The sequence below is a fragment of the Bombyx mandarina genome, chromosome 16, assembly GCF_030267445.1.
Source record: "Bombyx mandarina strain Sakado chromosome 16, ASM3026744v2".
Lineage (NCBI taxonomy): Eukaryota > Metazoa > Arthropoda > Insecta > Lepidoptera > Bombycidae > Bombyx > Bombyx mandarina.
The window spans coordinates 2,184,861-2,207,512 of record NC_143222.1 but is presented as its reverse complement, the minus strand read 5'-3'; the positions used below and the strand labels follow the sequence as shown (position 1 = coordinate 2,207,512).

Genomic DNA, 22,652 nt, shown 5'->3' with positions numbered 1-22,652 from the left:
AAAGGTCGTGGTCAAAGGCCAGTCATGCTTCACAGACTGTTGCGAAACCCGGGCTAACTCGCAACAAGGTGATGCTGTGTGTGTGGTGGGATTGGAAGGGAATTATTCATTATGAGATTTTACCACCAGGCAGGACCATCGATTCTGATTTGTACTGCGAACAACTAATGAGATTAAAGCAAGAAGTTGAAAGAAAGCGGCCGAAATTAATCAACAGAAGGGGTGTGGTTTTTCATCATGATAACGCCTCACACATATTTAGCCACTCAGTCAAAATTAAGAGAGTTTGGCTAGGAGGTGTTAATGAATCCGCCGTATAGTCCTGACCTTGCACCTTCAGGTTTCCACCTGTTTCGGTCTCTTCAGAATTCTTTAGGCAGTGTTAGGTTAACATCACGAGAGGACTGCCAAAACCAATTGTCGCGGTATTTTGATCAGAAGCCCCAAAATTTCTATAGCAATGGGACCATGTACCTACAAGATGGCAAAAAGTTATCAAACAAAATGGTACCTACATACTTTAGTTAAACGTAAATAAACTATATTAAAAAATGTTGTGAATTTTCTTAAAAAATGCGAAGAAATGTGAATTTTCTTAAAAAAGACGAAGAAACTTTTTCCCCAACCTTAGTGAATTTTCTTAAAAAATGCGAAGAAACTTTTTCCCCAACCTTATGTATTTGTGTTCAGGAGTGTTCACGAATGTCACAATCAGACATGACTAACGCAGTGCCCGTCTCCTAGTTTAAGCTAATAAAACATTGACTGAACCATTGACGCTTATAACAGTACAAGAGCTAAGTGTAAGAATAAAGTCAAACGAATTCATTCAATACAATCATTCATCATCAACTTTAATCGTGTCTCATTGGCATTGCTTCCAGTCTCGTTCTAACGTAGCTGTTTTGCTGCAGTTAGAAAGGGTCCAATGATGTTTCAGTGTTACGTCTACAACGCTCGAGGTCATTAAGGTGATTCAACTTTTGAATTGATATTAAGGAACAGTTGTGACCACGTGAGTTTTTAGATTCGTGAATAATTTTTCCAAATCAGGCTCTTTAGAGAAGTGACTTGTCCTTAACCCGACGCTTGTGCTGTGGCTTGGATAGCCAGTGTCAGTTGAGCCCTGAACTGGTGTGCCAATTTGTTGTTGTTGTTGTTAAAGTCCCAGGGTACCCTGCTGGTACATAGGGCCCTTGCAAGTTGTTCACGATTAACCCTGTAATTCGCGTCTTTCTTGACATCACTCCAGGTTGGCCAATTTAGTGCAGTAAAACTAAATTCGCTGTTTGAAGAAAATGACGCATTGACCGATTTAATGTTATATGGTTTAAGTCCCACACGTAGCCTTCCGGTCATCGTTCTCGTCGAATCTGTCGCTTGCGACGAAGGAAGGGCTCGGCGAGTAAATTAACCCACAGACAGACAGCCCACAGAGTTTCTCGCCGGATCTTCTCAGTGGGTCGCGTTTCCGATCCGGTGGTAGATTCTGCGAAGCACGGCTCTTGCTAGGGTTCGTGTTAGCAACGTCATCAGGTTTGAGCCCCGTGAGCTCACCTACTAGTTAAGGTTCCGCTGAAATAGCCTCGCAAGGCTATCAGCATAGGTAGGGAGAAAAAAAAAAGCTAGGGTTCGTGTTAGCAACATCGTCAGGTTTGAGCCCCGTGAGCTCACCTACTAGCCCGGTGACGCTGACATGGTCTCTTTCGACCATCAGCTTAGGTAGGAAAAAAAAACGTAGTCTAGCAATAGACGAGATCAGGTATATACCTATCATTTAGGATAACTGCTAAATATTGTTCATTTATTTATTTATGTAATGTACCAAACTGATGTGCGGCACGATATTAGGATTACAATCTATCTCAATAAGGCTAATAAGTTATTTTAATTTAAAATAAACTACTATTTTAACTAATGCCTCTAAGAATCAAGTCCACTGATATTACTAAGTGTCTATTAAGGCACTTTGTTCATGTGTTGTTTAGTTCTGTCACTATTAATTTAACACTATTTCGATTAAGAAAAAACACTACACTAACTCAAAGGGCTTAGTCCTTACGAGTCTTCTTACTAAGATACTTCATTCTAAATATTTGACATAACATAACAATATTTTTTGCACCGAATGCATTATGAATCACGATAGTATCGGTCATCGGTTCGTAACGTTCATATCCTGGTTACGAAACATACCAAGGCTAGCTATTTTATTTACGTACACAGTGCAGTGGAGGTGCCGTCAGTTTACTCATAACAAAGTTTTACTGGGCGAACTGTTTATTATGTGCCTTCGTATTTCTGCCGGCAAGAGGATCTCAGCGTTTAAGACAGAGAGATAGAGAGAATACACTAGTATGTGAGCTCACGGGGCTCAAACCTGATGATGTTGCTAACACGAATTTTAACAGGAGCCGTGCTTCGCAGAATCTACCACCGGATCGGAAACGCGACCCATCATTACGGTTCTATTGTCAAAGACTATTATTATATACTTCTATAATCCAAGATTTCGCCAAGGCTACGCTATTGAAAAATAATATTAAAGATAAACAATATTAACCTATTCTCAGTTTGACCACACCCTTCAAGCAATAACAAAAGTTTGACAATAAACAAAGATTATATTTATGTGTGTGTGTCAAATACATGGTAGCGTGTGTAATGTTTTTTTTATTGATTTAATGTATTACTAAAAATATTCTGCACTCCTTCTTTATATTCTCTATAAGTGTGTGAAATTTCATACTCCTCGGTCCGCGCAATTTTCGTAAAAAGGGGTACAAAGTTTTTGCTTCACTTATTAATATATAGACTAATAGCGCTAACTCTAATCCAACATTGCAACACATTGTTAAATGTATAATGTATTATTTTATTTACATCAAAATACACTTTAGCTTAGTAAAACTATAACACAAATTAAGTTGCTCTTATAAAGAGAAACAACATTTAAAGCTATGGCTTTATCACTATTTTTATATTTCAATATTTCAAAATGCTTTTATATTTCTAATGTTCCTTCTTCTAATGTTTCAATATTCGAAATTCTATTTATGTCATCTTTAAAACATATTAACTTTTTTTAAGATAAATCGTATAGAGGCTACAAATGTATTAAATAAATAAAATTAATTGTCCTTTTTTTATCAAAAAATTCGATACGATTACGCGGCAATCGTTAAACAATTCAATCGCAATTTCGACCCCACGTCTCGAGGTAGGTCGCAGACACTTTTAGAACGAATGACGTCTGAAGCGAGAGCTGTATAAAAATACTATTTAAATTTACAAATAAAGTCGATTACGTGATCAGAACGGATTTATCGTTATAACAATAAGCACGTGATTCGACAATAAATACAAAACCTAGATTTCACTTTGTTGGCCCGTAACATATTTGTCGGATTCTTATGTAACTATCTATTCTCGTGAATTGAATTCAATGAGTATTTATATTAAATTATTATTATTATGTGAAAATGAGGATTTGAATCATCGGGTTTTTTAAATCACCTAAACAATCCTAGACTTAAGGTAATTTTACGTTTATTTCATTCTTCATTCAACTATGTATAAGTATTATTGTTCAAAATTATACTTATTTTACTGGTAGGACCTCTTGTGAGTCCGCACGGGTAGGTACCACCACCCCGGCAATTTTTGCCGTGAAGCAGTAATGCGTTTAGGTTTGAAGGGTGGGGCAGCCGTTGTAACTATTCTGAGACCTTAGAACTTATAGATCAAGGTGGGTGGCGCATTTGTTGTAGATGTCTATGGGCTCCAGTTACCACTTAACACCAGGTGGGCTGTGTGCTTGTTCACCAATCTAAGCAATAAAAAAAACTTAATATGCAGCTTAAAAGCGATTCAAAGAGTGAGTGACGATTCAAAAGGTGAGTGGTTACCGTCGCCCATGGACGTAATCAATAATGCCAGGGCCAAGCCGCTGCCTACCGTTTAATACTCTCCACAAGCCTCGTTTGAAGAAGGACATGTCATATCGCTCGGGAAACACCGTGGAGGGGAGCTCATTCCATAGGCGGATGGTACGTGGCAAAAAATATCTCTGGAAACGCACTGTGGATGACCGCAGTGGCTCCAGGTAGTATGGATGAACTCTACTACGGTGGCGGGCGGTGCGATAATAAAAGTGAGATGTCGGTATCATCTCAAACAATTCCTCAGAGCACTTAAACAACTAACCGTTTTTTCTACGTCACCGGGCGAGTACCTGAGCTCACGGGGCTCTAACCTAACGAATTTGCTAACACTAACCCTAGCAAGAGCAGTTCTTCGCTGAATCTAACACTGGATCCGAAACGCGACCCACTGAGACGAGACGACGCGAAACACTGAGTGGTTTTAAGTAGGTGAAAAAATGGGGGCGCTAAAAAATAATTTATTCTCACAGTGGGCAGTAGACAAAATAAGTTTTGGAACCCCTGACTTAGAAGAACGTACAAAAGCATTTTATGAATGAATCATTTTAAATGACGCGAACCAAAGACGAGCTACCACGACCACCGCTACCTACTCACTACATGAAGTCTTATTTAATTTAAATAATTAACTATTCTATTGAAGGTTATATTGTTGCTTTACTTGGCTAAAGGACACTTCTAGTAATGAGTGCGTCACCTATACCATCATTGTTGTAAATAAACGAACAAGTAATGTTTTGTGCCCAATCCTGTAATATGTTAGCACAACGCTGAGTGCACCATTCGATATTTCGATTCCATTTAAAATTATTCTAACAGTTTTCTTTTGGTCTATCCGCAGTGGATAACTCCTGAAGAATGTGCCATCTACACGAGGGATCAGCGTCCTCCGCTGGTGATACCAAGGATTACCCAGTACCGACAGCCGAGACGGGACCAGAGGATCAGCCAACCTTACCCAGAGGTAGGTTTTCTTATAGATACTATAAAGAAAACGGAATGTGAGGAATAGCTAACCGCCAATTTGATGCCAAGCATTCAGACGCCGCAACTCATCTTGAGACAAGATTAAGTTTTTTTTTTATAAGAATTTGGCTCCAACGCCTTTGGCATTGATTTTGCCAATGTCAAAGTATGTACAAAAATTAACATGAATGCTTAGAGAGGAAACAAATTACTAAATCTAAATACAAATAAATTTGGTCAGTTTTTCCATACGCGAATCTGTGGTTTTAAGAGCAGCACAAAGAACTATATGTTAGACTAACTACTTTAAAGATAAACATTATTAGCAGATAAAAAATTACACAGAATATTTACATGATTAGACTAGACTACAGTTAATAAAGAATTAATGTTAATAGGCCGGGGAATGTCATTTGGAAGGATATCACAAAGAGGGGATGCTGGGATGAAGAATTAATTGCATGGGAGAATCGTCATTCATTTAACAAAACTATATTTAGTACACATATTATTTCAATCAGTTACTCCTTTTTTCCTATTTGGAAAAAAAAACTTAGAATACCTTTTGAAAAGGCATGGAAAAAAATATCAGATGCTATTTTTTATTGATTAGATGGGTGGATGGTCGGACTCATGGCCTTACTTAGTATTATAAATATAATATATTTATATATTATAAATGAAGATAAGATATTATAAATGGCTATAAGAGCCTATAGACATGAACAACGTCAAGGCCACCTACTTTAAAACATGAGTTCTAAGTCTCAGTTTATAGTACAACGGCTGCCCCACACTTCAAACCAAAACACTAACTGCTTTACGGCAGAAATAGGCCGGGTGGTGGTACCTACCCGTGCGGTCTCACAAGAGGTCCTAACACCAGTAATTACACAAATTATATTTTTTCCGAGTTTAATTTTTTTCACACAATCCTTCATCATGGAAGTCATTGATTATATTAACATTACAATCGCAATTCATATTATTTAATACGTCTTAAATATTGTGCAACAAAGTTGAGTTAATTGTGTATGAGATGTCGGTAATGTACGTACCGCTATGACGAACACTAACTATATCGAGGAGTGAAGGCTATTTTATTTAAGGGACATTTTGCTTAATATGCGACATTTATCTTTGTAATTAAAGGTCCGTTGGTATTATTATTAACAGTTCGATATTTTTAATTGAACTTCAATTAATTGTACTCCATTTTAAATGGCCGAAGAATTCTTTTTTGCTATGATAATTTTACCTAATTTTAAACTTTAAATGGCTCTCCCGTAAAGTTGCAAAAATGTATTTTAAACCAAATAAGCCTTTCCACCCTTTCCAGCCTTTTTACCGTACGTTCCATGGGGAGTGCTCTGAGGAATTGTTCGAGATGATACCGGCATCTCGTTTTTACCATCGCACCGCCCGCCACCGGAGTAGATTTCATCCATACTACCTGGAGCCACTGCGGTGATCCACAGTGCGTTTCCAGAGGTCTTTTTTGCCACGTACCATCCGGCTATGGAATGAGCTCCCCTCCACGGTGTTTCCCGAGCGCTATGACATGTCCTTCTTCAAACGAGGCTTGTGGAGAGTATTAAGCGGTAGGCAGCGGCTTGGCTTTGCCCCTGGCATTGCTGAAGTCCATGGGCGACGGTAACCACTCACCATCAGGTGGGCCGTATGCTCGTCTGCCTACAAGGGCAATAAAAAAAAAAGCCCTCGATGTAGTTATTTCGTCACCATGTTTAAGTTTTTTATGTTTCACCATAATTCAGTTGTTGAAACCAGTCGTGCCACGTACCACCACCACCTAACGTTCTGTTAAGAGCCTTCACTCTTGAAAAATGAATATAACAGAAAAGTGCACGTATTGCTACACAACCGTCGGGCTTTTTTTTTATTGCTTAGGTGGGTGGAAGAGCTCACAGCCCACCTGGTGTTAAGTGGTTACTGGAGCCCATGAGCATCTACAACGTAAAAGCGCCACCCGCCTTGAGATACAAGTTCTAAGGTCTCAGTATAGTTACAACGGTTGCCCCACCCTTCAAACCGAAACGCATTACTGCTTCACGGCAGAAATAGGCAGGGCGGTGGTACCTACCCGCGCGGACTCACAAGAGGTCCTACCACCAGTAAAAGTATAAAACGTCAGCAAAGAATTTTATGACCGCTTTTCGATATCTAACTGCGGGTTTTCCAATCTTTCTTTACTAATTCAGCGAGACGTGAGTCAGCGGACGACTGGACCAAACTAATATGCAAATTATCTTCATTACACCGACGTCATTATGCCCGCGAATACAATGTGGGTGCTTGTATGGAGCACCGCGTCCGGTGCCAGTTGAATGAGGCTCGCAGATTTTATGAAAGAGCCCTTTCTTTTCTAAGTTATCTCTGATTACTGCCTGTTGTACTTACAATTGACTAAGCCCAACTGATTGGCTTTATTTACTAGCGTAGATGGATCAAACTGTGAATCAGATTTGGCGGTTTTAAGACTTCGTACGTCAAAGCGAATAAAGTCCAAAATAGTGGGTCACCAGTGGCTTTAGACGTAACCGGATCGATAGATATCGACTGATTTCGTATTTTTCGAATTTGAAGCCTGTGTGCTTAGTGCGAGTTTTTTCATTTCTCGATTTAACGGCAAACGTAGGGGCGCTTTTCCAATTCCATAAAACTTGAGTTAACTTTTACTGATGGTAGGACCTCTTGTGAGTCCGCACGGGTAGGTACCACCCACCGCCCCGCCTATTTCTGCCGTGAAGCAGTAATGCGTTTCGGTTTGAAGGGTGGGGCAGCCGTTGTAACTATACTGAGACCTTAGAACTTATATCTCAAGGTGTGTGGCGCATTTACATTGTAGATGTCTATGGGTTCCAGTAACCACTTAACACCAGGTGGGCTGTGAGCTCGTCCACACACCTAGGCAATAAAAAATCAAAAAAATTACGCGATCGAGCAGTTAAAAAATTAGCACTAAGCAAACTGAAGTAACTATCATTTTGTCCAATAAATTTGTACATCGAAGTACGTGTTCCAGATGAAGAAGTAATATCATATTGTGAGGCCGTTTCCTGCCACTATTATCCCCTTCCTTGTTCAATGCAGTCATGCGTTCCAGTTTCAAGGTTGGGAGCGTCTACTTCGGCCCGTGTTTCAAGACGGATGATGGTCATGATTATATTTATTTCGTATCGGTAAATAGGTTCCTTTGAGAGGAAATTTATCCTTAAGAAGCAATGGAAAATCCACAAAATTAAGACGTTCATGTTATGAGGAACAAAATACGTCATTTCCGACCGGTTTAGTTAGATTGGATACTATTTATCTCAGTTTTATATATTTTAGTTTAAATCAATATACTAGCATCAGAAAAATAATGTATGACATTTTAAATATCGCGAAAGGTGACTCAGAGATAATTCCGTTATCAATACAAACATTTAGCGGAACATGACACGTGTTTAATGAAATGCTTAATGAAAAAAAAAACATATTCTAACATAAGGATCAATACGACAAGCCTAGAGACAGACAGGGTCGGGGTTAGATTAGGCCGGGATGGTGAAATGTTCAAAATCAGAGAAAATTGTTGTGTGAGTAAAATTTTAAAAGCTTTGAGAAGTGTGAACCGCATTAAACATATTCATAAATTAAAATACACACAATATACATCATGGGCACGAAGCGCTAGCGTATGCATTATTCTAGCCTAAAAAGTTTTAATTTCCCACCTATTAGTACATATTAACTCAGGAATCATGCTACAGACTTTTACTCAATTTATATAATATCATGTCACAGGGCGGTATTTTTCACAGTATCCCACCTGTGGTACTTAAGTTCGATTCTGTCTCCAGATTTTTCACCCCGGCCACTTGTTCTAAGACCAAGGTTCATCTAGTGGTTTAAAGTCAACCTATTACAATGAGAAATATAACAGATTTAGACAATGTAATGAGAATGAGAAATGATAATGTATGGGAAAAAAGTAAATGCAGACAAAGAAATAAAATGTAAAATAATAAGCAGAGAAACGAAAATTATAAAAGAACGAAATACGAACCTAATTTACAGATAGTGAAAAATAAAATTGGCAAAAAAGCAAATAAGCCTAAAAAATGTCCCTGACAATGACTCGACAGGGGAACGCGCATAATAATAATAAAAAAAGTCAACCTATAATCATCATCATGAAAAAATTTCGCAACCAAATAGATGGGATCATAAAACCTATCCTTCCCACAATCCCTACACAAGTTACTGCAATTAACTCCAAATCTAAAATTATATTGGAAGACCTAGACTTTCTGCCTTTCCTAACACAACATGTAACAACTAATCAGTGTTTGAAGCAATAAAGCATAGATAACGTACACTTCCTAACAAATCGACGGTCTGCGCTGATAACTGGTTAGTGACGTGAATAATTACATTTCCTTTCATTTTGTCAGAAGATTTATCGATAAACATAAATGTTGAGTTAGTGTATCGAAGTCAGATTTATATTATAATCGGCAGTATTATTTACATTGCAAGAAAGAGCACTGCGCGTTCGCCATTACTGGAGCTAAGTTGCAACGATCCACCACATATGGCCAGCTTGATGATTATTCCAAAATTAATTAGTCGATCTAAAACAGATTTGGACAGTTAAAATTCAAGTTGTCTGAACAGAAAATCAGAGAGGCGTCATTTTTTTTAATTGTTCTGGATCCTTGGCCAAACGCCTTCTATTGCCCATAAGGTCATTTTTGGCCAAAGTGAACTGACCATAGATGTCAGTATACTAATAGAAAACGATGAACAAACCGATTAGCTATCTTGGGAGTCTGAAATCTTGGCTGGGTGTAAAACATCATATTAGAAGTTTCGCTCCGATAAAACAAGCGAAACCCTAATGTCATAACATCTATTCCCGGCTCTTTTGTTGTTTCGTCAAATGTAAAATGTTTATGTAGGAATATCAACCGTCATCAATAGGAATCAATAGGCCATCTTTGTCTGTGTCACTTCCGTTCTCTACAAAGGCTATATATGTTTCGGTGTCCATGGACTACGCTAACCAGGAATCATTGATCTTGAGCTTGTTTTTTATTATTATTTGTTTAGATGAGTGCACGTGCTCACGGCCCACGTGGTGTTAAGAGGTTACCGGAACCCATAGACATTTACAACTTAAATGCCGCTATCCACCTTGAGACAAGAGTTCTAAGGTCTCAGTTCTGTAACAGTACAACGCCTGTGCCGCCCTTCCAACCGAAACGCTTTACGGCTTCACGGCAGAAATTGACAGGGCGGTGGTACCTACCTGTGCGGACTCACAAGACGTCCTACCTGCCACCAGTAACTAGAGCGATAAATGTGTAATAAAAATTAAACAAGGAAAATAAGGCTCGCTAAAAGCTCGACGAGTAAATTAACCCACAGACACAGCCCACTTAGTTTCTCGCCGGATCTACTCAGAAGGTCGCTTTTCCGATCCGGTGGTAGATTCTGCGAAGCACTGCTCTTGCTAGGGTTAGTGTTAGCAACGTCGCCAGGCTTGAGCCCCATGAGATCACCTACTTGTTAAGTTACGCTGACATAGCCTCTCAAGGCTATCAGTTAAGGTAGGATAAAAGATGGCAACGTGTCATAGGGAGGGACGTTTTGATATTACAGTAAAATATAAATTTTCAAGTACCAAAAAGATAACAAAATCATGATTAAAAAAAAACAAAATTGCTTCACATTGGTGGCGATGTCTGCAACTCAATGTGCCAGTTATTAAACCACCAAAGCGCACAAAACTGCTCACAAATCCGCGCCTAAAACTAATCAGTTTCTACCTGGTCCAATTGGGCAGCTTAGGCTTCTTAAGATGCCCGAAGCTGGTCGATATGAAACCGTGCGGCACAGCTATCTGGACTGTGATAGTTGAACCAAAATGCCACTTGGTGATTGTTTCGAGGAGAGATCTCACTGTTTTATCCATATATCCTTTTCTGCCTTCACGTGGCTCTCACTACGAGGAATGGCGATACCAATCAACCCTGATTTATTATCGCGATATCAGACTTTTTGGTGGGTACAACGGAATTAACAACAGCGTTTACTTTATTTGTTAACATAGATTAAATTTACTCGCTGACCCGCCCGGCGCCTATGGTTAAGGCGGCTGTTATGTCTATGGGCTCCTATAACAACTGTGAGCTTATGTACGTATGTACACTAGAAAAAAATAATTAAATGCTTTTATTGTTGCCGATCTCTGTCCTTATAACGCAAATAGTAGACACTTGAAAATGGCTGTTACCAATTCTTCCTTTTTATCTCAGTTTAATATTACATCTATAGCTAAAGCGAAAACGTGAACAGAACAACAAAATTGAGGTCGTCTCTTTCATCGCCATAATAATGGTGATTGATGAAAAAGGATAATAGGAGCTATTGTATTGTATTACTCACTGGGTGGTCAGCACTAGAGTTGGCTCAACGGGATAATTGTCAATTTTCCTGGTTTCGAACAACTTTTAAATAGGGATTTCGCGAATGCTTTGTCAATTACGTAATTATTTATGTTTAAATTTTTATAAGCATTAAATTATTACAAAAAAAAGACTTAAGTCACAAATCGACGATTTTCGTCTTGTTTGTATTATGGACTCTTTTAAATCGATTCTTTATATGGATTTCATTTTACAATGATTTTGAATTGGAAAATATCATTCACTATATTATTTAGGTACCACATATTAATATATTAACATCGATAATACACTATCTTTCACTACCGCAATCTTTATATTGTATTACATATACAAAAGAACTCTTACTCGCAATAGGTTATAACAAGCCGGCAATGGAATTAATGAAACATTTTATCGATACATTTTCAATTTCCCATCACTACAATCATATCGTTTTGTTATTCAGTTCTGTGTATAGTGTTCGTCATGCGTGGCCGTTGCAACGTTCGTATTAAATGAAGTTTAATTAATTGACAATTATGAAATGTTCAAATCAAACAAGTTGAGTGTGAGAAATGTTCAGTTTTTAGCCGTAGGATGAACGTATTTAAATGGCGCGAGAAAAGGGGAAAGACGTGGATCAAGGAGGTGAGTTCGAACTATTTGGTGGTCACGCTGTGCCGTCAACAACGTGTCTACGCCCAGTTTAACCAGAAACTCCAGTCGAGTCGGATGATGATTTTATTAATTAGGGTTGTAAATCAACTAAAATTGGCAGAATCGTCTGCAAATGCGTTCAATTTTTTAAAGTTAATTTTGCTGTTTCGTTCCACACAGAAAGTTTTATGTCAACGCCCTGCTTTTGACAAACGAGTTGCAAATTCGTGTATATAATTAAGATCACAGCTCACGATGTACATTTCTGTAAAGCGATTTAAGAAGGGTCTGTCTCACGTCGTATCGTGTGCTCCCAGCGTTAGTCCTGCATCGCGGAGTCAGCTTTGCAGTTTAGTCCTTTGCTCTCTAGACTTCCTTCTATGGATACGTCAAGCTATGTAATCTTTATTTATAGCTTTGATCCTTTGGGGAAGGCTTAACGACGAAAGGGAAGATCTTCCACCGAGCGGGTGATATTGCTCGGTAGACCGACGGTCCGAATGTTGTTGTTCGGAACTTGTATATATGCGCTTTATCTTGAAAATGTCGTAAGCGAGATTCAGGCATCTGTCAATTATCTTGCGTTGTATGATGGCTACCCGCCACATCACTCCCCTCCGAGACTGGAGGTCGTGTCATTTTTTAGTTAGCGTTGTCCGTGCTGAGATTAGCTTGCAAGGGCCAGTGCTGCTCGAAGCCTGCGGTGAGTCGAGGCTGAGCTTGAATGCTGCGTGCGTGTCGCCAGTGCTGCTCGAAATCTGCGGTGAGTCGAGACTGAGCTTGAATGCTGCGTGCGTGTCGCCAGTAGTCCATGTGTGCAGAGCTGCCACGCCGGAGATGTGTGACCCCAAGCGTTGATGATCCGGTCGTGGGCTGCCATGAACTGTAGCGGCGTGATGAGGCAGTGAAGTTGCGTGCCGTAGGACCAGGAAGCGCGGTGAGTCGGCTGCGATGGTCCTGTTGAGGCTGCGATGCTGGCTTGCTGTGGGACGACTGTCAATGACGTGCTTTTATCTGCGAGAATGCAGGGGATTGTGGTAGCCGAAGTTCTTGTTGCGCTGATGATGAATCAGAAGGTTGCGTGTTCACATCACGTCGGAGGTCACTAGTTTGGGGAGGGCTTAACGACGAAAGGGAAGATCTTCCACCGAGCGGGTGATATTGCTCGGTAGACCGACGGTCCGAATGTTGTTGTTCGGAACTTGTATATATGCGCTTTATCTTGAAAATGTCGTAAGCGAGATTCAGGCATCTGTCAATTATCTTGCGTTGTATGATGGCTACCCGCCACAATCCTTTGGGTTTTCGATCAGTTATGGATAGGCGTAACACCTTTACCGATGTTTCTGTTTCAATACACGGACAAACTAGTTTAAACTTGCTCTCCTTCTTGGTTTGGTCGGAGACGTTTCGAATCACATAAGGGTTATAATTGGTCGGCTACATCGTAGGTTTGGTTTGAACGGCAAATTTTCAAAGGGGCTATCTCTATATGAATAGGATTTCTTGTGTATTTTTTGCATTTTGGGCGCAATTTGCGCGATCTATCATGGGACCTTGAAAAGTCAAAAAGTGTTTGAGGTGAAAACAGCCAAATTCCCCAATTGTGTTGTTCTGTTTTGGAGACAATGCTTATATCAATGTACTTTCATGTACTCAGATTAAACTAAATTGGCTAGAAGACCAAATATTATAGTTTATCGGCTTGGTCAGCTGGTAATATCAATTTACGCACTCATTGGTAACTCTTCTCATTCCCAAATTCATGACAGTCTTAAATTGGAAGCATATCGTGGGAGCATAGGTTGGTATCGAGTTCTTCCTTATTTCTGACGTAATGTATATCTATAACTAGTCAGGTCATAAGTATTGTCTCACAGTAAAAACTTTTCTTTTAGAATGCTGGCCACAAAAAAGTTTATTGAATTCGAATTTCGAATTGTTCATGAAAATAAATATGTATACTTTTAGAATTTTACTCATTTTTAAATATGAAGTGGACGCTTAAAGAAGACCGTGTTGCAGTTATTGCGTTGCATCGTTGCGGTTACGCGCCAATTCAAATTTTTAACATACTGAAAAATTTTAATATAACCAAAAGATTCGTTTATCGTACCATCAAACGATACAATGAAGACTCTAGTGTAGATGACAGGTCAAGAAGTGGTCGCCCTCGGTCTGGTAGGACTCCAGCAGTGATAAAAGCTGTGAAGGCGCGAATTCAAAGAAATCCCAAACGTAAGCAGAAGCTGTTGGCCCTTCAGATGGGGCTAAGCAGAACCACGGTGAAAAGTGTGTTAAATGAAGACTTAGGGCTTCGGGCATATCGAAGAAAAACAGGACATCGTTTGAATGCTCGTCTAATGGACCTGAGACTGAAGAGATGCCGCGCTTTGTTGAAGCGGTACGCGGGAAAAAAATATCGGGAAATTCTTTTTTCGGATGAAAAAATTTTTACCGTAGAAGAGAGATACAACAAACAAAATGATAAGGTGTACGCACACAGTAGTGAAGAAGCGAGCAACCGTATTCCGCGTGTCCAACGAGGTCATTTTCCATCCTCGCTCATGGTATGGTTGGGAGTTTCTTATTGGGGCTTAACAGAGGTACATTTTTGTGAGAAAGGTGTAAAAAAGAATGCAGTTGTGTATTAAAATACAGTCCTGACGAACCTTGTGGAACCTGTTTCTCATACCATGTTCAATAACAAGCACTGGGTATTCCAACAAGATTCGGCGCCAGCTCATAGAGCGAAGAGCACACAAGACTGGCTGGCGGCGCGTGAAATCGACTTCATCCGGCACGAAGATTGGCCCTCCTCCAGTCCAGATTTGGTCGTCGTGGCCTAACGGATAAGACGTCCGGTGCATTCGTGTTGAAGCGATGCACCGGTGTTCGAATCCCGCAGGCGGGTACCAATTTTTCTAATGAAATACGTACTCAACAAATGTTCACGGTTGACTTCCACGGTGAAGGAATAACATCGTGTAATAAAAATGAAACCCGCAAAATTATAATTTGCGTAATTACTGGTGGTAGGACCTCTTGTGAGTCCGCACGGGTAGGTACCACCGCCCCGCCTATTTCTGCCGTGAAGCAGTAATGCGTTTCGGTTTGAAGGGTGGGGCAGCCGTTGTGACTATACTGAGACCTTAGAACTATATCTCAAGGTGTGTGGCGCATTTACGTTGTAGATGTCTATGGGCTCCAGTAACCACTTAACATCAGGTGGGCTGTGAGCTCGTCCACACAGATAAGCAATAAATAAAAAAAAAAAAAAAAAAAAAAAAAAAAAAAAAAAAAAAAAAAAAAAAAAAAAAAAAAAAAAAAAAAAAAGATTTGAATCCGTTTGATTACAAGATATGGCAACACTTGGAGGAAAAGGCGTGCTCAAAGCCTCATCCCAATTTGGAGTCACTCAAGACATCCTTGATTAAGGCAGCCGCCGATGTTGACATGGACCTCGTTCGTGCTGCGATAGACGACTGGCCGCGCAGATTGAAGGCCTGTATTCAAAATCACGGAGGTCATTTTGAATAAACTTTAGTGTCATAAGAATCTATGTTTTGTTAAGTTCATTTTGGTATATGAATGGTTACATAATGAATAGACTAGTTTCAATTATTTTACATTAAACATGTGACAGAATTTATGACCTGACTAGGTATATTAATACGTGAAGCAAAAACTTTGTATGCCTTTTTACGAAAATTGCGCGGACGGAGGAGTATGAAATTTTCCACACTTATAGAGAATATAGAGAAGAAGTGCACAATGCTAATATTTTTTTAAAATATGGCATAAAAGATACATGAAATCAATAAAGAAAACATTACACACACTGCATACTATGTATTTGACGCACACACGCATGCATACTATTTATTTATTGTCAAACTTTTGTTCTTGACGTCTGTGGTCAATTTGAGAATAGATTAAATATTGTTTGTCTTTATTAATATTTTTTATAGTGTAGCCTTGGCGAAATTTGTGATTATATAAGTATAAAATACAATCATAATTGTGTACAAACTTACAATTCCAATTAATTATAGTCGAATTTCGACTACTGCGGGACCTCTAGTACCAATTTAATGTGTCAAAACCGAAGGCGTTTAAGTGGCATTAAGTATTAACAAATATTAAGTCTGCGTTTGAAAAAAAGGGTCATGACATTGACATGTGTCAATAAGCTTTTCACGGCAGCTCGTCAACAAATTGACAGCTCACTGAGAACTTGACAGAACGTTAAAGGTTCACGAATGTCACATTATTGACAGAGTCCGGATACTCCGCGATAAAGACATATGTGATTGCGTGCACTGAATAATTTGTGATAACTGATAAATAAATGCTCATTCAATAATTTGAATGTGACAAAAGTTGAATGGGTTTCATAGTTACAATTGTAAATGCGAGTACTTTAAATTTGTATAAATTTCCGGTTTAAGCGACTTTAGACGACGATCCTCCTTTGAATGCCTCGAAAATTAATTTTTGGGATCGAGAGAGATCATGAATCAACTGCGATTGGAATTAGTAGGTGTATTCAATTGTAGACGAGTGACGAAGATGCCCTTTTTAAATTTGTTACGATTGTTTTTTTATGTCGGAAAATGTGCCGATATAACAGTAGAGATGTGGTAATGTACAGAAGATCTTTAGGACTTGGCCCAACACGTGGCGTTAACCGGGGCTCAAGGTCACTTGGGGCAAAAAAAATATTCTTGTATACGTGGACGAGCTTAAGGTTCATCTGGTGTTAAATGTTTACCGGAGCCCGTAGAAATCTACAACGTAAATTCCGCCACCCACCTCGAGACATGACCTTTTTACAGTACAACGACTGCTCCACCCTTCAAACTGAAACGCATTACTGCTTCACGTGCCGACTCACAAGACGTCCTGCCACCAGTATAGCCATATTATATACCATCATAGATTAATATAACTACTACGATATAATATACGGTAGGACAATACAACGACAAGCCGCATTTTTTTTTTTTTTTTATTGCCCTTGTAGGCAGACGAGCATACGGCCCACCTGATGGTGAGTGGTTATCGTCGCCCATGGACTTCAGCAATGCCAAGGGCAGAGCCAAGCCGCTGCCTACCGCTTAATACTCTCCACAAGCCTCGTTTGAAGAAGGACATGTCATAGCGCTCGGGAAACACCGTGGAGGGGAGCTCATTCCATAGCCGGATGGTACGTGGCATTCGAATTCGAAAATTCGAAAAATATAGTTTATTAATGATGTTAGAATTAATTGTTAATCTTAAAACACCCTTAAAACTATTCACTGTTTATCTATTGATCATGCAATGAAGACCGGTGTTTGTAAGCTGTGTAAGGACAAAGGTTTCTGAATGCAAAGAATATAGACCTATAGAGCTGGTGAATTCAAGTACACCATTAATTCGAATTAGAATTAAAATAAATGTTCTTTTTTTTTAATTCAGGTCAATGACCTTGTAAGAAGCAGGGCTTACGTTGCCGGTTACTTTCGTAATCCATTGCGGGTTCACAATATATCAATTTGTTACAGCAAAATTTTACTTGATTCTTTAGTTTCTATTGTTCCGCACGTAATGTACTGCACTTGGGAATCAGCTGATGCCCTCAATGGGTCATAGGATCCACGATGTGATCATAATCTTAAAACACCCCTTAAAACTTTTCACTGTTTATCTATTGATCATGCAATGAAGACCGGTATTTGTAAGCTGTGTAAGCAAAGGTTTCTGAATGCAAAGAAAAGCTATAGAGCCGGTGAATTTAAGTCACCGTTAATTCGAGTTCGAATTAAAATTTAGGTATTTTTTTTCTTAAATCCGGTCAATGACCTTGTAAAAAGCAGGGCTTACGTTGCCGGTTACTTTCGTAATCCATTGCGGGTTCACAATATATCAATTTGTTACAACGAAATTTTACTTGATTCTTTAGTTTCTGTTGTTCCGCACGTAATGTACTCCACTTGGGAATCAGCTGATGCCCTCAATGGGTCATAGGGTCCACGATGTGATCCTGCAACCGGATGGACTATTTTATAAATAAGTTAAGATAAGCGTTGGGTGTTGGTGTTAGTCTATCGAGGGTTGATTAATTATTATTCTCTTTTAGTTGGTCTAGTTAGTTTAGTTTCTTTATTAGTCTCTTATTATTCTATAAGGTCGTATGGATAGTTCATATTTTCATAATAATTATTCACCCGCATAAATCTAAATATAGATTTAAAATCACAATTACACTACGTATAAATTATTATTTTTCCTCGTTTTGTCAGTAATGGAAGTGCGTTGAAAATAGAAATATAATAAAAGAAAAGTAAATCAACCTTCGTAAAAAACTCAATTAAACTTCACGAAGTGAACTTATAAACTATACTTGAGACCCTACAACTTATATCTCAAGGTGGATGGAACATTTACGTTGTAGATGTCTATGGGCTCCAGTAACCATTTAACACCAGGTGGGCTGTGAGCTCGTCCACACATGTAGCAATAAAAAAAAGGAAATCCGTATCCTAAAAGCATTTACTAACATTAGCCCTAGCAAGAGCAGCGCTTATCTGGCCAGAAACTCAGTGTACTGAATCTACTGTTTTTTTTATTATACTCATTTGCGAGCCATAGAAATGCATATTTACATATTTACCGTTGACCTTTGGAGTTTCATGATAATGTTATCAACAGTTTAAGATGAATTTTAGTAATAAACAAATTTTATCGTCGTTAATGCTAATAATTAACTTCGTTTTCAGGACAGCTCAGATTTGTCTTTGCAAGCAAGGAACGAGAGGCAGAACTGGAACTCCAATTTAGGAAGGAACCGGGTTGAGCTCGAGCGGAACTTCAGCAAGAATGCTTCCGAAAGTCCCCCTTTCATAAGAATCAATAAAAATCTAAGTGAGTTTTTTATTTTATTGAAGTGAAACTTCTTTAGAATCGTTGTGATTTCAAACTCGATGAAACGAAATGAAACGAAACGAAAATATAAGTGTGCCGTGATTGGCTTGCCGAAGTGGCTCCGAGCGGCGCCGACAAATCACGAAGCGCTCCACACGGTCTCGCGTCCCCGACTGGTTCAGTGTGTTTTTGACGTCCGTGCACGCTGTCGGGGCTCTCGGAGCGCCCCGAGATACTTTTATTTCTATTTAGCTTGCTATCAACAGATGTCGCTGCACGTAAATTCAACAACTCCTGAATCGCGGTGACGAGATGTTACACAGTTGATAGACGTTCTCGTATTTCTCTTGCAAAATCGTACTGCAGGCGGCTCCCCCAGGGTGAGGCTGCTCCATTGCACTGCGGAGTGTTTAACCCTTGCCATTATTTTTACTTTTTTAAAGTTTTTTATAAGATTCACTTCTACCGTGTGTGACTTGCACACTAGTCTTGTGCAAAATGTGTCACTGAAATGAAAAGATACAAATGTGTTTTTTCATCACACTGAACTATATCTATCTTTTAGTTCAATAGTTCAATTTAGTTCAGTAGCTCCACGGAAATGTTTTGGAGTTGCGTTTAGTTCTCCTTCACTAGTTCATATACAGGTATAGAGATATAAAGTCCTTCTAGCTCAATAGTTCAGTTTAGTTCAGTACTTCAGTAGCTCCACAGAAATGTTTTGGAGTTTCGTTCGCTTTTCCTTCAATAATCATTGACAGATATATAAATATATAATCATATCTAATATTATAAATGTGAATGAGATTTTGTTTGTTAGGACATAGGTTATATATCATCACGCTTTGGTTATGGAGTTGGGCAGTATCTATAAACGCGGGTGAAACCGTGGGTGTTAGCTAGTTAATTGATAAAATAACAGTTAATTGAACATTTACACTCAGAATAGGTACATAAAAAATAAAATAACCACAGATTTCCCTTCATACTTGATCAGGCTTAGCTTCGGGCTGACAATCTAGATAATTTCCGTATTTTTTTTGTTTTACGATAGTTCGTAACATATTTTATTATATATTAAAAGTGATGGTATTATATATTAATTTATTACTTTAAAAAAACTAATAACAACATGCTTTAAATAGAAAATCTACTCAAACTATAAGGTGAAAAATAATTAACTAAACATAAAATAGAACATCATTAGGCACGTACAACAGAGCGTGACAGCAAATTATCAATCAACACTGCTCGAGCAGTGCCGATCTTAGTTCGCAGCCGGTGGACAAAACAACTGAACTAAGTGAACTAAAGATATGATTGTATTGTAACTGAAGTAAAGAATGAAGGATAGAATCTAACTGAAGTACTTCCGTTGAAGGATTCATTCGTGAACGACACACGGCTATTGCACACACACATTTTTTTTTATTGCTTAGGATGATGGACGAGCTTACAGCCCACCTGGTGTTGAATGGTTACTGGAGCCCATAAACATCTACAACGTATAATAAATGCCGCCGCCCACCTTGAGATATAAGTTCTAAGGTCTCAGTATGTTACAACGGTTGTCCCACCCTTCAAACCGAAACGCATTACTGCTTCACGGTAGAAATAGGCGGGGTGGTGGTACCTACCCGTGCGGACTCACAAGAGGTCCTACCGCCAGTATCTCTTTATGAGATTTAATTGGTAGAGACTGTCATGAAATTACTTTCTTTCGATTACCTCACAACCTGTACTAATACCACGTTTGCTTCATTTCCAGGCGGTTCGACGGAGAATCTGCTGATTTCAAATGTCAGAAGACCGAATTTCCTTCAAATTCCTGCGTCGTCGTCAGGAGACAGCTTAGACATTGAGATCCGGGATAGAGAGGTTTCCCATGCCAGGTCCAGGAAGTCGAGGTCTATGGTGGCTCCTAACAAAAGGATTAACAAGTCCCCAGTGCCAGCACCTAGATTAGCTCTTCAACAGAACCCAGAGGTATGGATATTATGTTTTAAAACGCCATTTCTTGAAGACACGTACCATCCGGCTTTTGGAATGAGCTCCCCTCCACGGTGTTTCCCGAGCGCTATGATATGACTTCAAACGAGGCTCGTGGAGAGTACTTAATGGTAGGCAGCGGCTTGGCTCTCCCCCTGGCATTGCTGAAGTCCATGGGCGACGGTAGCCACTCACCATCAGAGCCACAGATATCGTTGGTATTGTTGTTCGACACGAACAACTGGTTCAGATGACGTCCAAAGTTGCCAATGCCATTGTCAATATAATAATATATAATTGACCTCTAATGCAGTTAGTTGGATAATAGGTATGATACCTTTGATCAATACATGCGGAATATTGAATTACGGAATTGGCGGTAATTATTGGAGATACGAACCTGCCTGTTTCAGCCCAGAGGCTTTTGCGTTCCGACATGAAAGCATACTTGCTTTTCCCATTGACACAGCCCACTGAGTTTCTCGCCGGATCTTCTGAGTGGGTCGCGATTCCGATCCGGTTGTAGATTCTGCGAAGCATTACTCTTGCTAGTGCTTACCTACCCGTCTGGGCTAAGCTGGAATAGCCTCTTAGGCTAACAGCAAATAGGTAGACAAAAAAAAAACTGATTTTGACAGTTGAAACATTCTAAACTTTGTCAGCAGTCGCGTACAGTGGCGGAAAAAAAATTACTAACGACTACCTAATACTAAATTTATTAATTAATAATAAATGCATTAATATATTCCTTTTAATACTGTATAAACTATTGTGTGTGTGTAATTGTAATTTAATATAAATTTCATTGCACCTACCATTATTTACTCTGCCACTACCTTTGGTTGACTGATAGAGAATGCCTTAGGCATTAAGTCCGTCAATGTAAATTTTACATGAAGTTTAATAAATAAATAAATAAATAATACATAATTTAGACTATTATGTTGTGTTTATGGTATCTTGTGTATCCCTTACGTTCACACCAGGGCCACACGTGGTACCATTACGAATTAGAATCACTTGTGTCACCCGAATACTCTGAAAAGGATGCGTTTGAACATCGACTTATTCCTCTTACAGGCCTTGGTGATATTAGAAGGTCCAGTTAAGCGGACCAAGTTCTTCGAAGGAAGGAAGAAGATGAAAAAGAGCTGGACTGACTGCTATATGATCCTCATACAGACGGCGCTCGTGTTTTACAAGGATCAAAGGACTTATAACGCTACGGTCAGTCATATGGTTTATTTGAATTTTTAAATAACTAGCTGTCCGCTCCGGTTCCACTCGGGTCTATAACAAAAATTTCAACGATATTCAACGTTGTTTTATTTTTCTTTTAAATAAAAGAACACTTATTGCGGCATAACTATAATTAATAGTTAGACATATGCTGTCGCGACACTTTTTGTAAATAGTAATGTGTTCTACAAAGTCGTAGTACATTATTTTATTCTATCATCAATGGTTTTCGCAGGGCACGCGATGTAAAGAATATTTTAGGTAATTTTTTTACACCTTGGGTTAGTTTTAGTAAGGATCCCAATTTTTTTTCAAAAAAGATTATATCCTATATCACTCGGGAATAGCGTAGCTTCCAAACAGTGAATTGTTCAAATCGGTTCAGTAGTTTCGGAGCCTATTCAATACAAACAAACAAACAAATCTTTCTTCTTTATAATATTATAATATAATATAGATTATTATCTCTGATCTAAACATCTCGGTCAATATA

At 39.0% G+C, this 22,652-nt stretch overlaps 1 protein-coding gene across 1 annotated transcript in view; it reads left to right on the top strand.

Annotated features, from left to right (window-relative positions):
- Positions 1-22,652, top strand: part of LOC114241757 (uncharacterized) — a 77,063-nt gene that overhangs the window by 28,393 nt on the left and 26,018 nt on the right. Inside the window, exons 2-5 of the mRNA XM_028172716.2 lie at positions 4,786-4,908; positions 18,787-18,931; positions 20,700-20,917; positions 22,001-22,147. Of these exons, the coding sequence (XP_028028517.2) occupies positions 4,786-4,908; positions 18,787-18,931; positions 20,700-20,917; positions 22,001-22,147 (633 nt within the window). The remainder of the gene's footprint in view (positions 1-4,785; positions 4,909-18,786; positions 18,932-20,699; positions 20,918-22,000; positions 22,148-22,652) is intronic.